The 25,651-nt window shown below is 51.7% G+C and overlaps 1 protein-coding gene across 7 annotated transcripts in view; it reads right to left on the minus strand.

Annotated features, from left to right (window-relative positions):
* The window catches only part of PFKFB3 (6-phosphofructo-2-kinase/fructose-2,6-biphosphatase 3), an 83,662-nt gene that overhangs the window by 17,915 nt on the left and 40,096 nt on the right, over nt 1-25,651 (minus strand). For 3 of the 7 annotated variants that reach the window (XM_032619742.1, XM_032619719.1, XM_032619732.1), the window contains exon 2: nt 189-314. In XM_032619742.1, the coding sequence (XP_032475633.1) occupies nt 189-273 (85 nt within the window). In that variant the 5' untranslated portion in view covers nt 274-314. Of the gene's footprint in view, nt 1-188; nt 315-7,225; nt 8,064-25,651 lie in introns of those variants that run through there. The other 4 variants (XM_032619752.1, XM_032619725.1, XM_032619704.1 and 1 more) reach the window with 3 other exon arrangements.

A 25,651-nucleotide genomic window follows, 5' to 3' on the forward strand; every position in this document is an offset into this window, starting at 1 on the left:
GGTGGCACAGCCGGAAAGGAAAGTGTGTCCCTCGACTACAGGGACAGCACCCTGTCAGATGGCCCTGCAAAGAGAGTCCCAGCAGCTGGAGAGGGAAAGGCCATTCTTTTTTTTGGGGGGGGGGGTGGCCACGGCAAGCGGGAGGGTGCCCTCAGCCTGACAGCCCCGGCCTGGGGGCGCAGGCTCACCTTTCGTGGGGACGCCAATCCAGTTGAGGTAGCGGGTCAGCTTCTTGGAGATGTACGTCTTCCCCCGGGCTGGGAGGCCCACCATGACAATCACCGTTGGGGAGTTGGTGAGCTTCGGCCCACAGGCTGGGGAGAGCAACACAGAAAGGGCCATGAATAAAGCAGCCAGCGGGGCCCACAACAGGCTTTAAAGAATTCCACGAGGGACTTCCCTGGTAGTCCAGCATTTAAGACTCCGTGCTCCCAGCGCAGGGGGCATGGGTTCGATCCCTGGTCAGGGAGCTAAGATGCTGCAAGCCTCACGGTGCGGCAAAAAAAAAAAAAAGAAAAGAAAAGAAAAGAAAGAATTCCACGGAAACACAGCTTTCATTCCCACCTCAAAGCCCCTACATTTTACAATCCAGCGGGACTGGGCCCCTGGTGGCCAGAGCCCTTGGTCACACAGCTCCCTTTTGCTTTGAGGTCCACACGGCAGGGACCCCAAATTCCCAGCTTGACACCTGAGGGCCCAAAACCCAACCTGGAACAAATTACTAACCCCAGAGCAGAAAGCACCGCTGGGGTACACTGTATGGCTCACCAGTGATGATGAGGTTATCAGTAGGAGAGGTTGTTTCTGATGCAACACAACACGTAAATCGAGGCGGCAAGTAGGAGCCCTGGGGGGTGGGGCCCCAGCGGTGGCCAAATTACAGACAGAAGCCTATTGTCAATGTCCGCACCGCCATGCACGAAGTCTGCATGGCCTTCCTAAAATAAGTAATTTTTAAAAGGCAATTTTCACAAGTAAGAGTTTATCAAATGCAAGTAGGTCAGGGACCCAGAGTCTGACTCCCACAAATTTATCTGTCCCTGAGACTCTCCTGCCCCTTCCTGCTCCCCGCTTCCACCAGGTCACATGGGCCCCGGCAGGGGCCCTAGAAACCCAGAGGGTCTTGCCTGACTTTGCTGAAAGTCAAAGGGGATTTGCAAAATCCCCTCCTGACTTTGCTGCTGAACCACTGTCCCATGTTCCTCGGAATCTCAACAAAACAGCAGGGAGAGAGGTTTTCACTGGGTTTGAAGAAAGCAGCCCAAAGAACCCTGTTCTGGACATTTCAGATGCAGTGTTTCCTCGGCTGGCGTCTTGCCCCTGAGATGCTCCGGCATCCTGGTGACGAGAGTGTTCTCGAGCCTGGGGCTGCCCACGGGAGCCAGAGACCAGCCGCCTGCCCGCTCCCTGACCAGCAGACGGGAGGCAGGGAGGGCCGCCAGGCCACTGACAGCACAGGCTTGAGGAGATGCCTCCTCTTAAGCTGGACACCCCAACACAGTCCCATGATGCTGGGCCTGGGGGGCCAAACGGAGGTCACGTGCCCAAACACCGGCCATGCTGTTGCAGGGTCTGCTCCTGGACCTGCAGGCTGGGGCCACAGAGGCAGCAAGCACCGCACACAGGGGCTGTGTCTCCTTTCATGTTTCTAGACCATCGGTGACCTTCTCCACACAGAGCGAGGAGGAGAAGGAAAAAGGCCATCGGGAGGCCAGGAGACACGAGGGAGCCACAGAAACCCTTGGCTGGGATTCCCCAGCAGCCATCGGCCGGGAACAAACGGGTTCCTAGAAAACAGAGGCCATTTCCCTGCCCTGCGTGAGCACACGAGTGGGGCAAAGACGCACTGGTCGGCCATGTGTCACTCCGGCAACTGCAGGTGACACATGAGAAAGTGAAAGTGTCCTCGCTTGTGCCTGGAAACGATACTCATTCTGCTCACCCTTCCCCCAAGCCACCGGTTTTCCCCTGGTCTTATCTGATGTCCCCACATGCCACTGCTCTCAAGAGCATCCACACACAGAGACAGACGTGCACCAGGGTTTGATCCCTGGTCAGGAAGCTGGATCCCACGCGCGCACACACACACACTCTCAGCTGTGCACATACATGGAATACTTTTGTTGGACTCATGCCAAGGAAACAGAGACAGAGGCTGACTGATTTATCAAATCGGGGATTACTTCTATATCCACTAGTCGTATGCACAAATCTCTGGCAGTAGACACTTGGGGAGGAAAAAAAAAAACCCATAAAGACACGGCAGAGTACATCTCTGAAGCCAAAAATTCAAGCTGGATCTCAAACCCAAACAAACCATCCCTCCTTTGTCTGGCGAAGCAGAAACGATTCCTCTCTTCCTTTGGCTTCTTGCGTGAGATTCAGAGAGCTGCCAGAGGGATGGCCAAAGGTGCCTGCAGCTGCCCCTCCGCCCAGGGGTCCCCAAGACAGAAGGGAAACCACAAAACCCTGTGGCTAAACTCTTCTTCATCCCTGCCCCCTCTTTTTTTAAACTCACAACACATCTCAAAGTGCTTTCACGGTCCTATAATCCCCTCTGACTCTCAGTTTCTTCTTCTCTGCAGACCTTTTTAACCCTCCCACCTCTCATACCTTCCTCCCTGGAGCTCTGCCTTTTCGTCTTCCTCCCCAACAGCACAGAGATTTTCCAAAAAGTACTTGTGTGTAAGGGGATACGCAGAGGTTAGTGGGGTAAAGAAGCAATCGTCTGAAGCCCCTGGACAGAGGCTGCATTCGCAGGTTCCAATTCCAGCCCTGCTCCCTGACTGAGCTGCTAACCTCTCTGATCTATGTAACCCGCTGCCTCAAGCAGGCAGGACAGCTGTCCCGGCCCACGGCATGGACACCACAACGCAGGCTCAGAAAAGAAAAGAAACCAATGGAAGACACTTTGCCGCTGCTCCCATACCTCCTGCAAGCTTTCTTCTACTCAGAGGCGCTCCTAAATGTTAACCTCAAAGAGATGCCACATCACTCGTGCTCTTTCCCTACGAGTAGGTAAGTCATGTTTCAGTGCCGAGTTTCAGGGGAACTAATGGAAGACTGACGGCCAAGCTGTAGCTGTAGACAGGGCCAGTACTCAGGATAGCCCCATGGAAGTTCCACGGCCGGGTGTCTACAGTAACCATGGCAACCTGCTCCCCTGCCGCTGCCCGGCAAGGGCTGTGACCCTGCGGTGATGCCACTGCCCAAGAAGGGCTCTCCGGGGAATGGGTCCGTGTGATTGGCCCTGGACTGTGCTCCGCTGGACACAAACCCTCTCCTGAGATCACACCAGCCCAGAGAGTCTGCTTGGTCCGTGTTAAGAATACACATCTAGGGACTTCCCTGGCGGTCCAGTTGTGGAGACTTCGCCTTCTGATGCAGGGCCTGTGGGTTTGATCCCTGGTCAGGAAGCTAAGATCCCACATGCCTCGTGGCCAAAAAACCAAAACATAAATCAGAAGCAATGTTGCAACAAATTCAATAAAGACTTTAAAAATGGTCCACATCAAAAAGAAAAAAATCTTAAAACAAAACAAAACAAAACATCTAAGTGAGCTTGCCCCAGGCAGGTGGGCTGAGGCTCTGCGGGGTAGAGAGACCCCAGCCCAGCAAAATCTCTTTTCAAAGCTCTCCTGGACTATGTGGTGGATGCCAAACTCATTCATTGCTTTGCACGCACATTTTAACTCGCGCCTAACCTTTGTGCAGCAAACGGTCCTCCCAACCCGACACGCTCTCCGGCAGACAGCGAGGGATGGGCATTTTAGTGACAACACAAGAGCATGGTGGCTGAGAGGGTCTAGAGCCAAGCAGAGTTCAAAGCCGGGCCCTGGCACTTCCTCGGGCCGTGGACAAGTTACTTGATCTCTCAGGGTCTCGGTTTTCCCTTTCTGTGAAATGCAGGGATGCTTCAGAAAGGTTCTCGGGAGGATTAATCACAAGATAATATGTGTAAGATACTTGCTACGTTGGCCTCCATCAGCCATTAAGGCTTCATCATCCCAGACACGAGGGAACTAGGACCCACAAGTGAAGGAGGTCCCCCTGCACAGGCAGTGAGGGACAGACCTGGAGCTCACCTCCGTCTTTCTCACTCGCAATCCTTCAGTCCCTCCTTCCTCAATCAGTGGTTCTCAACCAGTGGCTGAACCTAAGAAGCTTTTTAAAACCAGGATGCCCGGGCCCCACCTTCAGCAGTTCTCACGGGGTGTGGGGTACCAGCATGGATTTTTTTCCCCAAGTCTCCCCTAAATGATTTTAATGTGAAGTCAGGGCCAAGAATCACCTCTATAAATTATAGTGGCCACCCAAGGATAAGGTCAGGATTTCTCTGGAAGGTTTCCTTCCCTTCCTTCCCTCTTTAAGTTGGAAAACCATCAGTGGAGCTAAGCCCCTGCTGAGGTGAAACCTTCTCTCAGCAGACAGTACACAACCTACTTTACAGAGATGAGGAAACTGGATTCTGAGTGGGGAAACGATAAGTAGGTCCAGACCTGTACACAGAACTCTCAGCTTTCTGTGAGGACAAACAGAAAGGATCGCCAGCTCTCACCAGTCGAGGATTTACTTCTTTGTACATTTAGCTGATTCACCAAGTCAGTAAGTCTCCCTGAGTTACGGTCTGCGCTTGAAGGAAGCCGCAGGTTTTGTAAGAAGCACTTACCACCATGAAGGTGTAGCAACGGGGCCCCTAACCGATGTGTTTCTGAGGTGGAAATACCACCAAACGAATCAATCTGGGGCTTTGTACTGTGCTTGTTTGACTGCTCTTTATACATCAGCAGTAGTGTTTCCACTGCCCTCTTGTAGTTTTCACATCTCAGAGGAGGCTGCTGTACACCCCCAACTAGGACAGCACTTAGAAAGACGGGAACAGGTTCAGAAGGGAGAAAATCCACCCAGTGTTCCGAATGCCATGAAAGAAGGGGGGAGGGGCAGGGAATCTGGAAAGACGCCAAGAAGGGATACCCTCTCTTCGCTATTGGATGAGAGACAAATGTGACTATATAAACGGTGACAGACAGTGCTGCTTAAAATAATGGCATGTAAGCAGTAAATATCCAGGGTACAGATATTTTCATAAGAAAAAAACATAACCCCACAGCCACACGCAGGGATTCCAGGAGTGGGCAGGGACAGGAGACTTAATCCATCAGCTTTAGCAAGCCCCCCCACCCCCAACCTCAAGCCGTGAATTGTTCCGACAGGGATTTTCAGGCAAATCTCTCATCTGCGTGTGAGACGTGCAGACTGATAGATTCTAATGGATGGGTCTGTGAAGCCTGGAGGAAAAGCATGGCTGCATACTTGTGTCTCTCGCAATCACGCGGCTGAGCGGACGCCAGCCAATCTCAGCACCCCGGCACCGGCTGGACCTCCCAGCTCTCACCCCACCGTGAACCCCAGGGAACGACTAAATGTGTGTGTGCATTTGTATGCGCATACATACAGGCGTTTAGAGAACCCACCCATATTTGTATGACCCATGACAGTTCACCGAGCACTCCATAAATATCTTTTATTCCAAAGTCAAAACGGCTGGGGCTGTTTCTGCTTCTCGCCATCTCCCTCAGGATTTCAGGCGGGGCATTCCTCACTACCAATATGTTTTACAGAAATAAAACCACACCGTGGTTAGCCTGTTCAGCGAGCTATGTAAGAGCATACCTGAAAGGCCGGTGGAACAAGACACCTGCAAGGCCCCCAGCCCTCGGCTACCTTGTAAAGAAGCCCAGCTGTCCTTCAGGCTTCTGTAGCCCGCTGGACCAGAGGGGTCAAGCTGGTGGAGGAGCACCCCCCCCGCCCCCAGTGTGGGGAGCACCTGGCCAGGTCCCCATCAACAGGACGACCTAGGAGCACCCAGGGCCAGCTCTCCCAACCTCCTGGGGCAGGTCCGGGGTTGGTGGGGGGCGGGGGGGGGGGGTGATTCACACCTGGGCAAAGCCTGGGGAGAGGAGCTGTCACCGTGGCCTTGGTGACCATCCCCTGAGAAACGTGGCAGCAGAGAAGGTCAGCAGGCCACCTAGTGCCCAGGCTCTGTGGATGCCTAAAAGCCAGCTGGAGGGTTTGCACTTGGAAGCCCACGTTTACCTCTCAGGCAACCTGACCTGACCTGGAGCAAAACACAGCTGTCTCAGCCTGGCCACCTGACAGGCTCCTGGGCAGGTTCCCTGGAGGAGGAGTGTCGCCTTCAAACCACCCGCACCACCCTTTTAAGAGGTGCTCTCTCCCTGGCTGGGGACGGAGCCCAAGGTAAACCTTCCCAAAGCATTTATGGGCCATGACAGACAGGGCGAGGAGGTGAACTGCCAGCAAACTCCAAGCTCAGTGAGTGTGTGTGCACGCGCGCGCACGTGGGAAACGTTGCCAACTGTGCAGTCACCCACCCGCAGACACCCCCCCCCAAACCTGCACAAAGACTTGGTTCCAGACAACTCTCTTGTAGGCCCCAGCACAGGAGCTAGAGGTGGGAGCGGGGAAAGGAAGAGAGGAGGGAGGTAGACAGCAGTAAAGAGAGAGAAGACAGGTAAAAACCAGAACTAGAGAGAGGAGATTAGAAATGCATAGAAAGAAGGAGAGAAAAACAGAAGATATATAAAGAGAGAGAAACATATAGAAAGATGGAGTGAGAGGGAGTGGAAATACAGAGGTTGAGAGATAAATATATAGGAGGGAAAGGCGAGATGGAAAGAGGTAAAAACGAGGGAGGAAAGGAGGGAGAGAGAGAGGAGGGGAGGTAGCGACGGACAGAGAAAGGGGGCTGAGACCCGCGGAGGCGCGGCGGGCGCCCAGGAGCGGGGCCCGGGCCGGGGGACACGCAGACGTCCCTTCCCACGCCTCCCCGAAGCGGAGACCTTCTGTCGCGCTCCGCGCTTCCCGTCCCGTGCGCTCGCCGTTTCCGGGTCCCTCTGCGCTCCCGGCGCGAGCGGAGTGGAGCTCCGCGGAGACCGCGGGCCGGGCCACAGCGCCCCCGACGCCGGCCAGGGTAGGCGCAGCGCCCGCGCCGTCCCCGCCTCGCGCCGAGGCCGGCGGGGAGGAGCTGGGGGCGCCTGGGCCGGGCCTCGGGGACGGCGTGGAGGGCGGCGCCCGGCCCGCCCGAGCGCGCCGGAGGAGGGGAGCCGGCACAAAAGCGCCCGGCCGGCGCCCGCCACACAATGGCCTCGCTGTCCACACGGCGCGCCCTCCCCGGCAGCCCGGCCCCGCGCACGTCTGCACTCACATCTGGGCAACGAGGGGCGGTGGTCGACCGGGATCCAGATCTTCTGCACCCGGCTCTGAGTCAGCTCCAGGGGCATCTTCTCAGCCGAGACTCGGCGGCCCTCCGCCCCTTCTGAAGAATTCGGACTTGGGGAGGAGAGCGGTCTGGCGACCCCCCGAAACAAAGGGGGGAGGGGGTGCGTGCGTGAGAGCGCGGCTTTTTGGAAACGTGCTTTGTGCTAAATCACGGACGCTCGCCCGAGGCGTGAGGCTCTCAGAGAGGAGCGGGAGGGCTGGGGCTGCACCCGCAGCTCCCGCAGGGATGGACTCTTCCGCTCGGGAAGCCCCGGGATGCTCGGAGCGCCGTGACAGCCGCGGTCCCTGTGCTCTGGCTCGAGTGCGCCGCGGTCCACATCAACTCACCTCCTCTCTGGCTCTGCTGGGATGCCCGGCGCTCCTCCCGGGCTTTTAAGAATCCGGGCCGGCAGAGACGCACACGTCAGCCCCGGGGCGGGGACGCATTCCTCGTGTTCCATCCCCCTTTCACGTGGAAGGAGGGTGGCCCAGCCAGGAGACAGCCTGCTGGCGCCCCCTGCAGGCCGGCGACACTGGCGCGCCCGGCTACTGAGGTCCCCCGGATAACGCCCTAAACCAGCCCTGGCTGAAAGTGCTACTCCGTGAGCCTCCTCCTATCATCCCCTAAAAGCGACCTGCGCAGCCTCCCAGAATAGTCAACTCAACTGCGCTGGGAGGAAAGAAACAGCACCGTCCACTGTGGTCCACGAAGCCCCTCTGCCGAATCACCTGGCATGCTTAATGCATACTGCGTACTCGGTCTCTCTGGGAATGGGACCCCATACTCTGCATTTTTAGCACGCGCTCCGGGTCAGGCACAGTCAAGGTGAAGACGCGGGTTTCGGGTTAAAGGTTGCAGAGAGGTTAGAGGGGACGGGGGCGGGGGTGGGGGGTGTTGCCTCTGCTACCCTAGGGGGAAGCCAGAGGGAGGATGCTGAGAGCGCCTGTGGGTCACTCCTTGCCGGAGCTGCTCCCTAATAATACCTGTGAGTCACCCACCACGGGCCCCGCCACCCACGGGGAGAGGGCTTCCCTGGTCCTTCGTCCTCACCACGCCCAATTTCCTGAATTCCTTAGAAACCCCAGCTAGTGCTGAACATAGCTCCCCCGACACCCAGCCCCCAAGACCTGGAACCCCGGGTCCCGGAATGTCGGGCACGAGGAGGGGGTGGGAGAGACCCGGAGGCTGGACCAAAATGGAACGTGGCATCTTGGTTTTCACGGTCACCGTTTACAATATTTTCGATATACCTTTATCTCTCCGAGTAAAAGAGGAAATAAAATAGATCCTATTTCGACCTGCAATTCATTACTTGGCTGCAAGCCCCGGAATAACTATTGGGAGGCGTCACCATGATTGTGCAAACCCCTAAAATTCGTGCCATTTAACCGGCTCAGCCCTACTGCATCTCTTCCTCGCCAGTTTTTGGTGTATGTGTCCCTTCTGCATCCCCGGTCCCCGCAGCTTTGCATCAGCAGGCGACATGTGGCAGTCGTGTAGTCAGGTCGGTGGCCGCCCCGTGAAGATCTGGGCTGCTTTGAGCGGGGGCTGCCGCCCGCACAGGGCATGGCATGTATGTGACTTTGGAACGCGATGCCTCGGTGCGCAGCGCAGCCCTGCCCTGCAGAGGTGTATCCCTCACGCTGGGCTGCACCGTGATTGGAAGGAGGCGGCGCTCGCTGAAACCCACACCGCCACGGAACAGTCTGCGCAGAGGCTGCCACACGTCGCTCACGTACCGCATGGCTCGGCTGGGACGGCGCCCGCTCCCTGGCGGCCGTCAAGCTGCTCCCGCCTGCCCCGCCCCCACCCCGGCCTCCCCCTTCCCCTCACCCCAGCCTGCCCAGAGGCGGGGAGCGCCCAGCGTCGCCCATCGGGCGGGTGCCCCAAACCACCCCCCAGCCGGACCTCCACCCCAGGCACACCCCCAGTCCAGGCATCCCCCTCCCAGCCCGCCCAGGGTCGCGGAGCGCCCAGTGTTGCCCACCCGGCGGTACCCCCGACCCCCTTCCCACGCCCCGCGCCCGACGCCCACTCTAGGCACCCTACTAGCCCGGGAATCCCCCACTTTCCCCGCATCCCAGCCCAGGGACGAGCGTCGCCTACCGAAAGGGTGCCCTTGACCTCCTCCTCCCCCCGCCCCTCCCCCACCCTGGGTACCCCCCCCACTCCCACCCCCACCTCCCTCTCCTGAGTCCCTGCTCTCCTTCCTCCCACAGCTTTGCTGACAGTCTGGTTTCGGCGCTTGGGCAGCTGTTCAGAAACCCGAGTGCACTGCATTTGGACTTGTTTTTCTGTACCGGGAGCAAATGCCAGAGATGACACCCTATAGCGCCCCAGAGAGAGTCCCACTCCACTCCTGAAATAAGAATGGTCTGATCCAAAGAGGAAAATAGCAGCGAGGGAGCGCTGGCGCCCGCGCCGGAAAGTCGCCGCCTCCAGATCGCTGGGGCCGGGGTGGGGACGGCTGCAGCCCTACAGGCTTGCACACTTGTCTCTCCTGGAGGACCCAGTGTACCTGGTGTACCCGCGTGCCTGTACTTGCCCACCTATTTCTTTGCACACGCTGAAGGGCAAGGCAGGGGATGGGGGTCCAAGCTTGAAAACAACTGTGGGTCTCAGCTCAGCGGGAGAGCGGTCCACACCAGTGAAGGCACATCTTTAATCTCGTCATCCGGATGATGTGTCTGACCAGGGTCCAGCTCTGAGGGCACGAGGCAGTTGACATTCCTCGGAGCTTCTAGCTAAGTATTCACACTCCACACCCAGACCTGGTGCCTTCCCGGCCCGGGTGTCGGTAACGCCTAGAGCCTCAGGCGTTCTGGCTACAGAGCAGAGATTTTCTCCCTCATCACCTCCTACACCTAATGGGGGCCAGCAAATGGAAGTTTCAAGTAATCCCTCTCCCACTTCTGATATCTAAGTGCAAACAAACTGGGAATGAGTGGGGGACTCGGACAAATGTACACTTTAAAATGAAGGGGGGGGCAGCTAGAACTGGTGTGGCCCTTGCAATCCTCAAGTGTCATACATTAGCGTAGCATCCTTCTGGAAGCTAACACTGATTGACTGCAATGCCGTTTACAAACAACCCAACTACATCTGAACTCCAAGAACGTACTGGTTCAGTGTTTACTGTTTCAGACATCCACCTCTTTCCCTAGTTCTGCCAAAGACCGCATCTGTATCTAACTATCCAGGGCTTTGACCAACCCCCCCCCCCCCCCCAAGCAGACGATCAGAACGCCCTCCTTCAGAAAAGGCAGCAAAGAATGTAAAAATTCCTCGAATACGGTGATGCTTTTACAGATAGGACAGCTCCAAGTACTGGGGCAGGTGGTGGGGGATTCTATGACCCGTGGTCCTAGGCATTATTAAGGCTAGAAGGAATTTTCCAGATAATCCAGTCATCCTTTTAAATGAGTAAAGGGAAGTTTAGCGATTAGAGGAGTTAGAACTAGGCCAAAGGTCAAGGAACACAGCCAGTTAGGACCCTCTACTTGACACAGTGGGCAGATGGCCCCCAAGGGACTTGTGATGATTACAGCCTGACCCGGGGGTGCTGAGTGGAGTCCTGATGAGGGGCAGAGCACACTGTGACTCTGACCATCTCACCCAGAACAGCTGAGAGGTCCGGCAGGAGAGAGCAAAGAAAGCCCTTCTTGCACAGTAATGCCTCTTGCGGTGCTTATTTATAGCGAATTCCTTAGCTAGCTCCAGACTCAGAAAGGATGATGGGGGTGGGTTTTCTCCATGACCTCTCTCTTCTCAGTTCCCTCTGCCGGCCAAAGGCATCTAACCCTCACCCCTGCTCCCCCATGCTGCTGTAACTTCAGCCCAAAGCAACCCCATTTCCACGATCAGAAGCCAGTGAGCCAGATTGAAACACTGAAACCATGCTGGAACCCACCTCCTTCTGTCCAGTGAGAGGAGGCAGAACAAGCCATGGCAGGCGTGAGCAATCAGAAGTTGCTAATTAGACACAAAGCGTCATCATTTGCTCCTGCGAACGATCCTGTGTCTGAGAGAGTGAAGAGAGACGCCAAATACAAGACTGAAATAAGCCCTTACCTCATCGCCCATCCAAAGACAGGGGAGAGGGCGACATTTTTTTTTTTTTTTTTCTAAATAAAATGTAACTCACGTGAATGGGAACACAGGCACGGACGTCCACACGTTTTCAACGGCAGGTTGAAAACCCAGTTCAAAACTTGCACACAGAGGTTTATAGCAGCTTTATTCATAATCACCAAAACGTGGAAGCAGCCAAGATGTCTATCAGTAGATGAAACGATAAACTGTGGTGCCTCCAGACAATGGGATATTATTCAGTGCCCAAAAGAAATGAGCTGTCAGCCACGATAAAGACATGCAAGAACGGTACGTACATATTCCTAAGTGGAAGAAGCCAATCTGAAAAGGCTACAGACTATGATTCCAACTCTATGACATTCTGAAAAGGTCCAACTACAGTAAAGAGATGAATGGTTGCCAGGGGTTGGGGGGGAAGAGGGATGAATAGGAGGATTTTTAGGGTAGTGAATCTGCTCTATATGATCTTACAATGATGGATACATGTCTTTATACATCTGTCCGAACCCATTAAATATACAACACCAAGAGTGAACCCACGGTAAACTATGGACTTTGGGTGACAATGATGTGTCCGGGTAGGTTCACCCTTAGTAAAAATGTACCATCTGGTGAGTGCCATTGATAACCGGGGAGGCAATGCATGAGTAGGGGCAGGGGGTACATGGGAAATCTCTATACTTTCCTCTCAATTTTGCTGTGAACCCAAAACTGTCCTAAAAAATAAAGTCTATTTTTAAAAAAATCATTCCTCTTCTACAAATGTCATGTACACTTTTCTCCAAATGAGGGAACTTACCCATCTCCTTACGAGAGTATCAGGACAGTTAAACGTGGCCACGACCTGGCTCTGGGTGAATCGTCACAACTGAAGTCCTACTGAACCAGCAAGTTTCCTTTCCTTCTGCCCAGTCCGCGGTCCTCCACTTCCTGCAGGCCTTTCCTCTTCTGAGTGTACGCCCCTGACCTTGGGACCGACCACGCTATTAAAACTGCCCCTGGGTGTTTCACACCTAGCATCACACCAGGCTCCTGCTTTGAGAGTATTTTACACTCCCTGTCAACCTCCTCACCCTATATGAAGACATATGTTATTTGTGTTTAAAAGTATTACTTTATGACTTCAGAATCTGTGTGCTTTTAAAAACTCAGATATTCTGTGGTCTAGTTAACAGTCTTGTACCAACGTCAATTTCCTGGTTTTGCTATTTTACTACAGTCATATAAGATGTCACTATTAAAGGAAGCTGGGTGAAGGGTTCATGGGACTCTATGTACTATTTTGTAACTTCTTGTATTTCAAAATTTCAAAAAGTTTTTTTAAAACTCCCCGAATATTAAATCGGTGATAGCTCAGTTTGCTCAAATTCCAGAGAAAAAAAAGAAGAAAAGCATAGATGGTATAGATCCAGGCATTGAGGGAGAAGGGAACTGACGGAAAGGTAGCCAAGAACTCTGTAGTGATTTGCACGTGTTCCTAACACCTTTGCTTCTTGCAAATGACACAAATATACAAACAGGATTTGCACAAATCCTGCACCTGTGGAAACATGGAATCAGGCTTAAGCTGTGTTTTACTTGGGGTGGGGGGACGACTCGATTTCTGGGCTTTGCACAGATCACCGGGAGAATATCGGTGGGTTTGTAGTCTTTGTTGTCACCAACTTGCAGGCACAACACAAAATAAAGAGAAGACACATGCAGACTTCAGCTGAGGACTCCGGACGGCTATGCTGAGCCTGTCTTTCCCGGAGGGAAGGGGAGCTGCAGAGATGAGCAGCCCGCTATCCATCTTCTGGCACATTTAATAGATGCTCACAAGCAGTAGCTGCGTGTCAGACACTACACAGAACAGGCTGCACCGGAACCAGAACAATCTCGGGTCCAGCCAGGAAGAGCAGGTGATCGAACAGCTGCCATCAAGGTGTTCCGGGCTCCATCTCACTCCGAGTGTGACAAAGAGAGACCTCCCGCGCCCAAGAGCTTGTAATTGAAGACCAGAGCGGGAAATGCACACGAATTCGAACACAAGTAGGGAACTAAGAGAGAGGTGTTGGGTAAGATTATGCCCAATGCAGGCTCAGGGTAAAAGTCCAGGTTGAGAGAACAAGGAAAGTTTGCGTGTAATTGGGGCAGATCCGTGGGGAATTTCATATCCATTTCATTGTCCTTCAGTGTTTCTCTGCTAAGCCCAAGAGCAAACATGGAACTAAAAGTCAGTATCTCTCATTTCTTCCCACATTAAACAAGTGTTCACCGAAAGCAACTGTCCAGGGGTCTCCAGAGTCAAGTGAGATGTGGTCCTTGTCAGAATTATGAATTCATTTTTGAACTTCACAGTGTCCCTAACACACAAACACACACAGACACACACACGCGTGTGCGCCCCTACCTTTTTCCCTTGGAGTTAATGAAACTGAGGCTCAGAAATATTACATTACTTCCCTGTGATCACACAGCTAATAAGCAAAGGAATAAAAAACAAGACCTCCGGCTAGGCTGGTACTCTTTCAAGTGTCACGCAATTAAATTACTTTCCAACTAGAACATTCAGTCTTCTTCTCAATAACAAAGTCAACAATAATACTTTGGATCCAAGTGGTTTCTATGACAATGTCTAAATTACTTAGTATTTGGATATAATGAGGAAATAAGAATCGTCTTAAGAAACGATTATGAAGATTAATAACTAAAAACTTTCAAATGAACCTACAATGTAAAGTGCTACTTAGCATAAGAAGACAGAGAGACAGCCTCCCAAAGAGTCCCAGCCCTCATACTGGGACTGCCTCCCCTACTGATGCAGAAAAGGCTCATGGTCGACACCACGGCTGAGCCAATTTAAAAAGAAATTACTATTTTATGAAATAAAACTGAGTCAGCTTTAAAAAATTTTTTTAAAGAGGTAGAGGACTTGGGCTTTCTGTGTACTTCTCAAAGGTTTTAAGATGTCCTAATTGGGCTTCCCTGGCGGCGCAGTGGTTGACAGTCCGCCTGCCGATGCAGGGGACACGGGTTCGTGCCCCGGTCCGGGAAGATCCCACATGCCGCGGAGCGGCTGGTCCCGTGAGCCGTGGCCACTGAGCCTGCACGTCCGGAGCCTGTGCTCCGCAACGGGAGAGGCCACAACAGTGAGAGGCCCGCGTACCACAAAAAAAAAAAAAAAAAAAAAAGATGTCCTAATTGATTAGCAAAGGGAAAGAAGAAAAGAAAGATCCTATTTCTCGGACACTATTCAAATTCTTCAATAAGCTTCAAATTTCTATCGCTGGTGATACGTCTTTACGGCCAGGCTGTCAACAGCACGACATCACCGTAGCTGCAGCGCAGCACTGGCGCATAGGAGCGGCAACCTTGGCTTAAGATTTTCCAGTTGTGCGAAGAAACAGGAGAAGCTACCAGCAGCACTAGATACTAGTTGGCCACACACAGCCCAGACGCTGTCCCTTCAACACGTGCTGTAACAAGCTGGCGAGATGGTCCACATTCCATTTTGTATCCTGCATCTTCGGTCGCCCTTCCAGGTATCTGGAGTATGAGGCGTCCAAGTGGAGACACAACACGGACAGAGGCGCTGGGGTGGGATCTGGATTCAGGGAAGAGCCAGGTGGGTGGCACAGAGAGGACTGGAGAGTGAGGAGGGGGAGGGGCAGTCAGGGGGCACCTTGTGGACCCTCAGGACGACTGACTCCTGTTCTGAGAAAGAGGAAGTCCCCCAAAGGGCACTGAGAAGGGTGAGCAAGAGGACGGGAGGGACCTTCTTCGCTTTCACAGCTGTTTCCATCCCGAGGGGCCTAGAACAGAGCCAGGCTGGTGGCATGTATCCGTCAACACTGCTTGACAGAATGCATGTTTGGTTAAAGACTGGCCTCTGGGGACTTTCCCTGGTGGTCCAGTGGTTAAGACTCCGCGCTCGCAATGCAGGGGGCACGGGTTCGATCCCTGGTCGGGGAACTAAGATCCTACATGCCACAGTGGCAAAAAAAAAAAAAAAAAAGACTGGCCTCTGGTTACGGTGCTAAGAACAGCTTATAATAAGCAGGTAATGGTCTTGGGATCCTGAAATAACCGTTAGCTCCAAGATCTCCACTCTGGGTTTGTAAGGAAGATGGGGTCAAGGGGAGCTCAAGAGACAGGCCCCTGTGTGGAGACTCCTTCCCCAGAGAGCATTTATCCTATGAAACTAGAAGAGGAGTCTAGGCCAGAAAGCTTTATTCTGGAAAATTCCTCTCCAAGGCTTTAAAACAAGAGGCGGGGGTGGGGTAGAAAAAGATCAGGGTGCTGGAACCCATAACTGGATGTTGGGATCCGTAACCACACTATACGTTGTGGTAAAGGGCCCTCAGATCCTGAAAAAGTTGCCCTGTGCAGTGAGGATAAATTAATGGGTACTTTGCTGAGAAACTATGTATCAGTTTCTGATACGTAGCTCTGGGAGCAGCCCTGACAGGAACTCACATGCTCTTTTCTCTGCCCCGCCAGGCACAGAATCCCTCTAACTCCCGCTTATCTGCCCTCACAGACAGCTCACTGGCGAGCAGACCTGAATGTTCTATTCTGACCAGCAGCCATGATCCTCCTAGAAACGTACCAAGTGGGCAATCTAGTTTAAATACCATTCTCTCACCACTTTGGTTTGTGACTTGGTCTCCCTAGGCTTGACCATCTCTGGCTGCACTGCTAAAATCCAGCTTCTAAAGAAGAAAATCTGAGGACTAGACACCGGGGCACAGGGACCCCACACAGACAAGGCTGGCCACCCGTTCCTCTCTGATACCAACCTGGTTTGTTTTCATTGTGAGCAAGGATATATGCCCTAGAACACTTGTGGCTTTGTTTCTTGTCAGAAAAGTTTCCCAGTGACAATATTTTATAGACACAAACACAAAACAGAGATCGAAGAAACAATCCAGAAGTGAAGAAAGACCCAGATAAACTGATGTAGCAGCTCTGGATAAACTCACTGTGGAGTAGGGAAAACCATGGCAGCTACTAAGCCACTCCAGACGTCCCCTGTCCGAGTCTTCTAGGACCTGCACGACACTCTCTCCCAAATCACAGATGGAAAAGAAACAGGCAAAAACCCACCTCTGCCATGAGAAAAGGGCCACATGACCTTCAGTAGGTGAAAGATTTTCAGAGTACATCACTAGATAAACTGAGGATAAGTTGGACAACTCTGGAGTTATTCTTTTTGATAGTTCTTGCTGTTTCCTTATCAGTAAGAAAGCTATCACTCAGCCATTAGTCACGGTGGATAAAGAGGCCAGACAGATGCCAGGGATAGTGTGCAAACAGCTGGACAGTGATTACATCCACTAAAGACTCAAACAACCCAGCAGCTCTTCACTGCCCCAAGGCAAGCTCACAACACAGCTGCTTGTCAAACACCTGTTACCAGCTTTAGGAGGGCCAGCGCTGCCCTGACACAGAAGGCTGGACTTTGAATCTGCACCCAGACACTTAGGTCCCTGGGGACAGTGTACACATACTACCTGGCCCTCCTCTGCCACCCATCCCCCAGTGCCAGTAACTCCTTTATGTAAAAAGGCAATGGGTGTAGCAGCATTTTTCGCAAGAACCAAAAGCCCAAGTGTCCATCAAGAGATGAATGGAAAGACAAAATGTGGTCCATGCATACAGTGGAATAGTATTCAGTCGTGAAAAGGAAGGAGGGGGACTTCCATGGTGGCGCAGTGGTTAAGAATCCGCCTGCCAATGCAGGGGACACAGGTTCGAGCCCTGGTGTAGGAAGATCCCACATGCCGCGGAGCAGCTAAGCCCGTGTGCCACAACTACTGAGCTGCGCTCTAGAGCCCGTGAGCCACAACTACTGAAATCCGTGCGCCTAGAGCCTGTGCTCCGCAACAAGAGAAGCCACCGCAATGAGAAGCTCGTGCACCACAATGAAGAGTAGACCCCGCTCACCGTAACTAGAGAAAGGCTGCATGCAGCAACGAAGACCCAATGCAGCCAAAAATAAATAAATAAATAAATAAATTTTTAAAAAATTTAAAAAGAAAAGGAAGGAGGTATTGAAACACACTGCAATATGGATAAACCTTGAAGACATTACAGGTGTGGACTGAGTTGTGTTCCCCTAGAACTCATATGCTGAAGCCCTAACCCCTAGTACCCCAGAATGTGACTGTATTTGGACATACAGTTTTTAAAGAAGTAATTAAGTTAAATGAGGCCATTAGCATGGACCCTCATCTAATCTGACTGTGTCTCTATAAGAAGAGGAATTTGGAAATTCCCTGGGGTCCAGTGGTTAGGACTCCATGCTCTCACTGCCGGGGGCCCGGGTTCAATCTCAGGTCAGGGAACTAAAATCCCACAAGCCGTGTGGCATGGCCAAAAAAAAAAAAAAAAGAAGAGGAATTTGGACACACCAAGACATACCAGGTGTGTATGCCCACAGAGGAAAGGTCCTGTGAGGACACAGCAAAAAGCTGGGCATCTGCAAGCCAAGGAGAGAGAAACCCAACCTCATCTTGGACTTCCAGCCTCCAGAACCATGAGAAAATAAGTGTCTGTTGTGTAAGCCACCCAGTCTGTGGTATTTGTCATGGCAGCCGGAGCAAACTAATACAATTATGCAAGGTGAAAGAAACCAGACACAAAAGGTTATGTACTGTGTGATTCCATCAATGGGAAATATCCGGAATAGGTAAATCCATACAGACAGAAGGCAGATTAGTGCTTGCCAGGGGCCGCTGAGAACAGGGGTGGCTGCTCACTGGGGGTGGGGCTTCCTTTCCAAGTGATGAACACGTTTTGGAATTGGAGAGAGGCAAGGGTTGCACAGCGCTGTGACTGTACTAAATACCACTGAATTGTGTGCTTTAAAATGGTTCATTTTATGTTATGTGAATTTCACCTCAATTAAAAAAAAAAAAAGACAGTGGATGAGGGAAGACAGAGAGCGATCTGAAACATGAAGATATTAAACCTGTTCAAGTTAGGACAGGGTGGTTAACAAGACAGAGAGGAAGAGGATGCTAGAAAGACCAGGAAAAAGCAAATTCGAGAGACCGGAGAAAACCAGAAAAGACACGGTCAGCCCAGACCTCTGCATCCACAGCCCGGTCTGCACCTGCCGACTGGCAGCCTTCCCGCACTTTGCTCCTTAACCCAGGCCCCTCGTCATCAGCCACACAAGGGGTGGGGAAGGAGGAGAGGGGAGGAGACCGAACAAAATCATTTCACATCGTGTTCGTTTCACATCAGGCGGGTGTGACCTGCTGTACCAGAGTGGCTTTGCTCGACAAGGCGTTGGGGACAATGCCCACCTATATACAATGGGGTTTTCGTCAGAAGAGTGCACAGCAGAGCCCTGGCACACAGTGGGATCATGATTCTGTAGCCAAGAGCTCTGTGCAAAGCGAGCCTTCAGCTTTCTCCAGAACCTGCAGCTCTCCCTGAACTCTCAGCCAGGTGGTGGCATCTAAGCTAGAAAACAGGTTCCCCAATTCCTTCCCCACTCCACCCTGCTCAGTGAAATCCATCACATAGCTGGGAGGTTCCATTACTTCCTGTAATAGTCAGGGTTCTCCTGAGAAATATGTATGTATGTACAAAAGGAAACTCATTACATGGTTTTGGAGGCTAAGAGGTCCCACTATCTGCCGTCTGCAGGCTGGAGACCCAGGAAATCAGGTGGGATTCACTCAGAACCTGAAGGCCCGATAACCAGGAGCTCCGAGGTCCGATGTCCAAGGACAGAAGAGGATGGACACCCCAACTCATGCCGAGAGAGCGAGTTCACCCTTCCTCCATGCTTCTGTTCCATCCAGGCCCTCACCAGACAGGATGGTGCACACCACTTTGGGGAGGACCATATGCTTTACTCAGTCCACTGAATCAGAGGCAGTCTCTCCAGAAACATCCACGCACACACACCCAGAAATCATGTTTTACCAGCTACCTGGGCACCCCTTGGCCCAGTCAGGTTGACACATAAAATTAGCCGTCACTCACCCCAGTAGCCACACTTCCCATCATCCTTAGCAGCAGAACCCCAGTTTTTAGCTAAACAATCTCCCGGCTAAAGGATGATTTTCAGACTTGCAGGTTAGCCATGGCTGAGGCAAAGGTGGAGCCAGGAGAGAGGGTCAAGCTCCCAGCCGCTCCACCGCCCGCACCTGGCACCTCCTTCTGCTGCGGGAACAGCTTACCTCCCCGCCCTCCACACCCTGCATGCTCCCTAGGCTATTTCCACACCGCATCTAGAAACCCCAGTCTAGAAATCTGACGGCCCTCCCGCAAAGCCTCAGCTTGAACCTGTGGCTTCAGCCTAGTCATTCTATTATTAGATGGGCTGCTGGCCAGACAGACAAATGTCCCTTCCTGCAACTTTCCTCAATTCTCTCTCTGCCACCTGCCCCCTCCTCCAGGGCAGATGCCCACCCTCCAACCTGTGTGAGCAGCTGTCGTGTCCCCATGAGACAGGCACTCTTCAGGCTCAGAAGCCCACTCCTAGGCTTTAAAGCAGCATGAACACAGCCTTCCACGGCACACAGCAGAGCAAGAGTGGACAGGCCCCATGATGTGAAAGGAATCAGGTTCTAGGGAGGAGTGAATGCTGACTGACACCATAACACTTACTGCTAATACCACAGCCAGGCTCTTGAAATGACTGGCAAAAAGCAATTCTGGGGAACCTATGGATAACCCAGGTTTGGATCCTCAACTATGCAAACCAGCCCTGTCTGGTCTCCAAAGCTTATTCAGCGGGAGTGGGGGGCACGGAAGAGACTGCAGGGTGGGGAGGGGTGTGGGCTAGGGCTGGGAGCCTGGACCCCGCCCTGACCCTGTCTGTACCAGGTCACGGGATTGCCCTCTCTGGAAAGTTCCCTCCTCTGCCCATGAGCCCTCTAGATGGTCTGGAAGCATCTCCTCCACTTCTCCAAGGATTCTAATTGCTCTCAATGAAATGCAAATAGAAACTGGGTTGCAATTACTAGACTATAAGCACTTAAAACACAGACAGCTATTCATCTGTGTATCACCAGAGCCTGCCATCATGTCAGGCACATGGGACATCTTCAGTATGTTGGATGAAGGAAGAATGTATTTGCAGTGATGCTATATGGCTCACATCATGGGCTGGAAGTAGCCTCCGTGACCTCTCAGGGAACCCCAGGGCTCAGAGAGAGACAGAGAGCCACTCGCCCTGGTGAGCAGCTGGCTCATCTGGAAAATCAGGATACTCACTGCCTGTGCACCTTGCGAGGTGGGGAAGGGGGTCAAATCAGGTACCACTAAGAGTGCTCATGCAAACGCTCCAGTACTCAACACATACATGAAGAGTAGCATTTTCTGAATCATCCAGGCCCACCCCGAGGTGGTGGCTGAGGCGTGTTAGTAGACTTCTTCTCCTCGAGGCTCCACCACCTGGTCTCCAGCCCTTGGTTTCCTCAACACACACACACACACACACACACACACACACACACACACACGACCTGGTCTCCAGCGCTTCGTTTCCTCAACACACACACACACACACACACACACACACGGAGAAGAGCCGAAGTCAAAACAACCGAGGTTCCCGACCCAGGACCCTGGTGAGGACAGAACTGACAAGCAGCCACCTTCTGCCGTGTGGTGAGCGCCCAGGGCGATGCACCAGGAGCCGAGGTTGAGAAAGTGGGGAGCAGGCTGTGTCGCAAGTCTGCTTACGCCCCATGGCGCGTGCAGCTCTGCAATTGCCAAATCAGAGCTGACATCCTTTCCCCTCTCTGTTCCCCCTTGGACTTCTTCCTTCTCCCGGTGGAAAACATTCTAAAAATAGAGCCAAGTCAAGCCAAAAAAAAGTTTAAATGCAGGTTTTATAAAACAGCACTGAGTAGATGTTGGAAAGCCTACAGCAGCTGGGCCGTGCTTATGCCTAGCGTTCAAGTTAGAGGGGCGGGTGGTCTGTAATCGCCGTGCTGAGACCACGCTGCGCACGTGTCCGGTTCTGGGAGACGCCTTTTAAGGGAACGGTAACAAATTCAGACACGTCCAGAGGAAGGCAATCAGAAGGCCCCAACCATCTGGAAACCACTCTGTGAGGAACAGCTAAAGAACTAGATGTGAGATAAAGAACAAGATGATGAGATAAAATGATAAACAGGTACCAATACAGGGGAGCTGACTTGCACTGTGTTGCTCCCGGGAGCGGAAGCCCGATTGCGGGCTGGAGGCTACGGGGGACCATGATGGGACAGAACGATGACACAGTGCCTGCCCCATTGTGAGCCCCCGGCCCAGCTCATCAACTTGGTGATTTGGGGCAGGGCACTTCTGTACACCTGAAGTGTGGAACGACCTCATGATCTCAGTGGTCCTTTTCCGTTGTAAAGTCTTTAAGTCTAGAACCACGATACTAAGTGAATCGTGAACCACAACACTAAGCTGCTGACCCAGGATTTAATCACACATCTGATCAGCCTGGGTAGCCAAGGGGCCAGGAGCCACAGATTGGGTGGAACATTACTCTGACAAGCCCCTTGGAAGACAATAGCCCTCCGGTGATCCCGGCTGACGACTCATTCTTTCCAGTCACCCGTTGGGGCAACGGAGACCATTACGGCCCCTCTGAACCAATCAGAGACGCCAGCTCGAAACCCCAGACGAGAACGGAGTTAGACACCTAGACCAGCGTTTCCCATCTAGTGATGACTGAAATCTCAGGGAATGACAAACGTGTGGGACCCCAAGAGGATGTTCACCCCCGTGTAGAAATTAGTTCTGTTTCAGATTTCTCAAGTTTGAATCAACAAACACAATCTTTAAATATTTTTCCTATGGCAGCCTTAGAGGTATGCCCCTCCGGTCTCCCTTTAAGAAAGAACTTGCTCATCAGCTATGAGGGGTGCAGTTAAATGAGTCTCCAGCCACAGCACTTCAGGATCCGTGGTGGCCTCGGAGCCCAGGCCATGCCCCTCCCGGCAGCTCCCAGGTAAGGACTGAGCCCAGCAGGGCACCAGGGCCTGGCTGTTTCTGCCCACAATGGGCAAGCTCTGCACTGAAGCTCCCCACCGGGGCTGGCAGAGACTTCTCAGAGATGCCCTCCACCTTTTCCTGCACCCCCCCACCCCAGCTCGCCGTTCACAGGTATCAGGCCTGCAACCCTCTCCCTTTATTTTTCACAAGCACTACCCCCAATAAATCTCTTGCACTTCTGACTCCTGTCTGCTTCCCCGAGGACCCAACCAACACACACGCCCCAAATAAAACAGCTTGAGAGCATCCGAGTGTGTACGGTGTTCACAGAAGTTAGGATGCTTGGCTGGCTTATCGCTCCGATGAATTACCAGCAGCCGCTCTGAGGGGTTTGGCCATGGTACAGCTTTAGACGAATTTAGTCTCAGTTATTTGGTATTTGATGTATACCCTGTATGGATGACTGTGTAAAGATGGGAACCACAAGAATCATTGATGTTGACATGTGACTTCATGAGAAAATGATAAGGAGATGTCAAAAAAGACACGAAGGCCTACTTTAAGGCATTCCACGGGTCAAATCTGGTACAAGTTGGGCAACAAAATGAATAATAGTAATAGGTTATAACCCTGAGTAAAATGAGAATCCCCAAATCCATTCACCTGTAAATAAAACGAATGAATGAATGGGTGCAGGAGATGAAAAAGCATCTCTACACAGAATGCCAACAAGTAAGTGTAAAAGCACTTACTTGATGAATTTGTAAGGCAGTACTTGGTAATAATTAGTTCAGATAAGAGTCATCGTAGTGGCTGAAAGTTTGACAAGAAATGGGATATTTGCAGCATCTCAGAGTATCTCCCCACAAGACACTTATTAATTACAGAGGAGGAATAGAAACCTCACAGTAGAGGAAGCTGGCAGACGCCATCCTACACAAGGGATCAAAGTGAACATGGGCAGGAATAAGACTAAGACCTACCACACAAAGACCTACCCCAAGGACACGGCACTACTCCCCGGATGTTCCTGCCAAAAATGTAGAGGCTGGATCTAATCATAAAGAAGCAACAAACAAACCCAGATAGGGGGATATTCTAAGAAATAAACGGCCTGGATCCCGAGGAGTTACTTGCACACCCATGTTCAAAACAGCATTATTCACGGTAGCCAAGAGGTGGAAACAACCCAAATGTCCATCCACAGATGAATGGATACACAGAACATGGTCTATCTGCAGTGGAATATTATTCAGCCTGTAAAAAGGAAGGAAATTCTGACGTCTGCTACAACATGCATGAACTGTGGGGACATTATTATGTTGAGTGAAATAAACCAGTCATAAAAGAACAAATACCGTATGATTCCACTTACATGGCACACCTAGGGTGGGTAGGGTGGATGGATGGATGGACGGATGGATGGATGGATGTAGAGAGAGACAGACAGGCAGAGGAGTGAGGGAAAGAGAGAGAAAAAGGGAGAAGCAGAAATCAAATAGGGTAAATGTTAACATTTGCAAAATCTGGATAAAGGCTATCTTGGAAGGCTTTGTGCTATTTTTGCAACTTTCCTGTAAGTCTGAAATTATTTCAAAACAAAAAACAAAACTCAAAAAAAATTTTAAGTTCATGAAGCACCTAAAATGGTAGTAAAAGAATTTTAAGTTCATGGAGCACCTAAAATGGTAGTAATTCTGCACATTTACTTCAAGAGGCTCTTCCTCAGGGTTGGAATTTGCACGCATCTGATCAAATCACGGCATCTCTCATATTTCAAAACCTAATGTTGAAAGATAATGTATAATGGCCATTACATTTAATTTAACTTTTCACTTGTTGGCAACAAAAGACCTGCCACATGGGAATTCCCTGGCGGTCCAGTGGTTAGGACTCCGAGCTTTCACTGCCAAGGGCCTGGGTTTGATCCCTGCTCAGGAAACTAAGATCCCACAAGCCACGTGGCTTGGCCAAAAAAAAAAAAAAAAAGTCCTGCCACACAGGAAACAGGTAATTTGTAGAGAAGCAGCCTAGAATAGTTGCCTAGCATTTCTCTCCTCATTTACTATATTTTAAATGGTGTAACATAAGCCATGTCATATGTATTACACTATATTAAACAGTGTAACATACGCTATGTTGTACATATTACACTATTTAAATATTATAAAGTTATGTAGAGCAAAATATACTGGCATAAAGGATGCTTGGCTTTTTACTTTTAAAACACTCTGCAGGGGACTTCCCTGGTGCGCAGTGGTTAAGACTCTGTGCTCCCAATGCAGGGGGCCCGGGTTTGGTCCCCGGTCAGGGAACTAGATGCCACATGCATGCCACAACTAAGAGTTTGCATGCCACAACTAAGGAGCCTGCCTGCCACAACTAAGACCTGGTGCAACCAAATAAGTAAGTAAATATTTTAAAAAATCAAAACCAAAAACACTCTGCAGAAGTCTTGGAACTCCTCCCCGTCACCTCACTGGCCAGAACGTGGTTTCCACACTGGCCACAAAGTCAGGAGGGAAACTCAGTCTTTTATCTGGACCAAATGCCCAGGATTCTGCTGCTCAGAAAGGGGGGCCCGTGGATGTTGGGGGAATGCTCGCAGTCTCTGCCATAGCATCCTTTACGGATAACACAGTTTTTCAACAAACCCCTCTCAGGAGACATAGTCTTTTATCACAAAAAGAGTGGGGAAAGCTATTAAGCTTTGCACTCAGACGAGACCAATGAGGTTTATATGTCCCGTCTCCAACCCGAACGGGTACCGTCGTGCAATGCCTTTTTTTTTGGCCACGCTGAGTGGCTTGCGGGATCTTAGTTCCGGGACCAGCGATGGAACCCACGCCCTCAGAAGTGAAAGTGCCGAATCCTGACCACTAGATCACCAGGGAAGTCCCTACAATGCCATTCTTGAACTCACCTGTCGAAAATTCATGTTTCCCTTCCATAACCAAAGTAAATCAAATAGCATGTGTTAGCTGTAAAATACCAAAAGCTGAAGATCTGTTTCAGTGGATGTGGAGACGTGGCCCACTGCCCGCCCTGCAGCCCCTCCGTTTCTCCCCGGCTGCCTGAACCTCGCTTGGGCAGATGGGGGAGGCGGAAATCCCCAATTTCAGGGTAAGCTGCCTCCCGTCCCATCCGCAAGCCACTCCCCCTGGCAGGTCTGGCTGTGACCATCTGACCCGTTCTCGATGGAAAACAATAAAGAACATCCTTTAGGTTTAAGCTACTGGTGGTCAGGAATTCTGTGAGTTCTAGACAAAAGCATTCCTAACTGGTCGATGTATCATGAGAATCATCAAGATTCTAATACAGACTTCATACACAATTATTATG

The sequence above is a fragment of the Phocoena sinus genome, chromosome 2 (genome assembly GCF_008692025.1).
Source record: "Phocoena sinus isolate mPhoSin1 chromosome 2, mPhoSin1.pri, whole genome shotgun sequence".
Lineage (NCBI taxonomy): Eukaryota > Metazoa > Chordata > Mammalia > Artiodactyla > Phocoenidae > Phocoena > Phocoena sinus.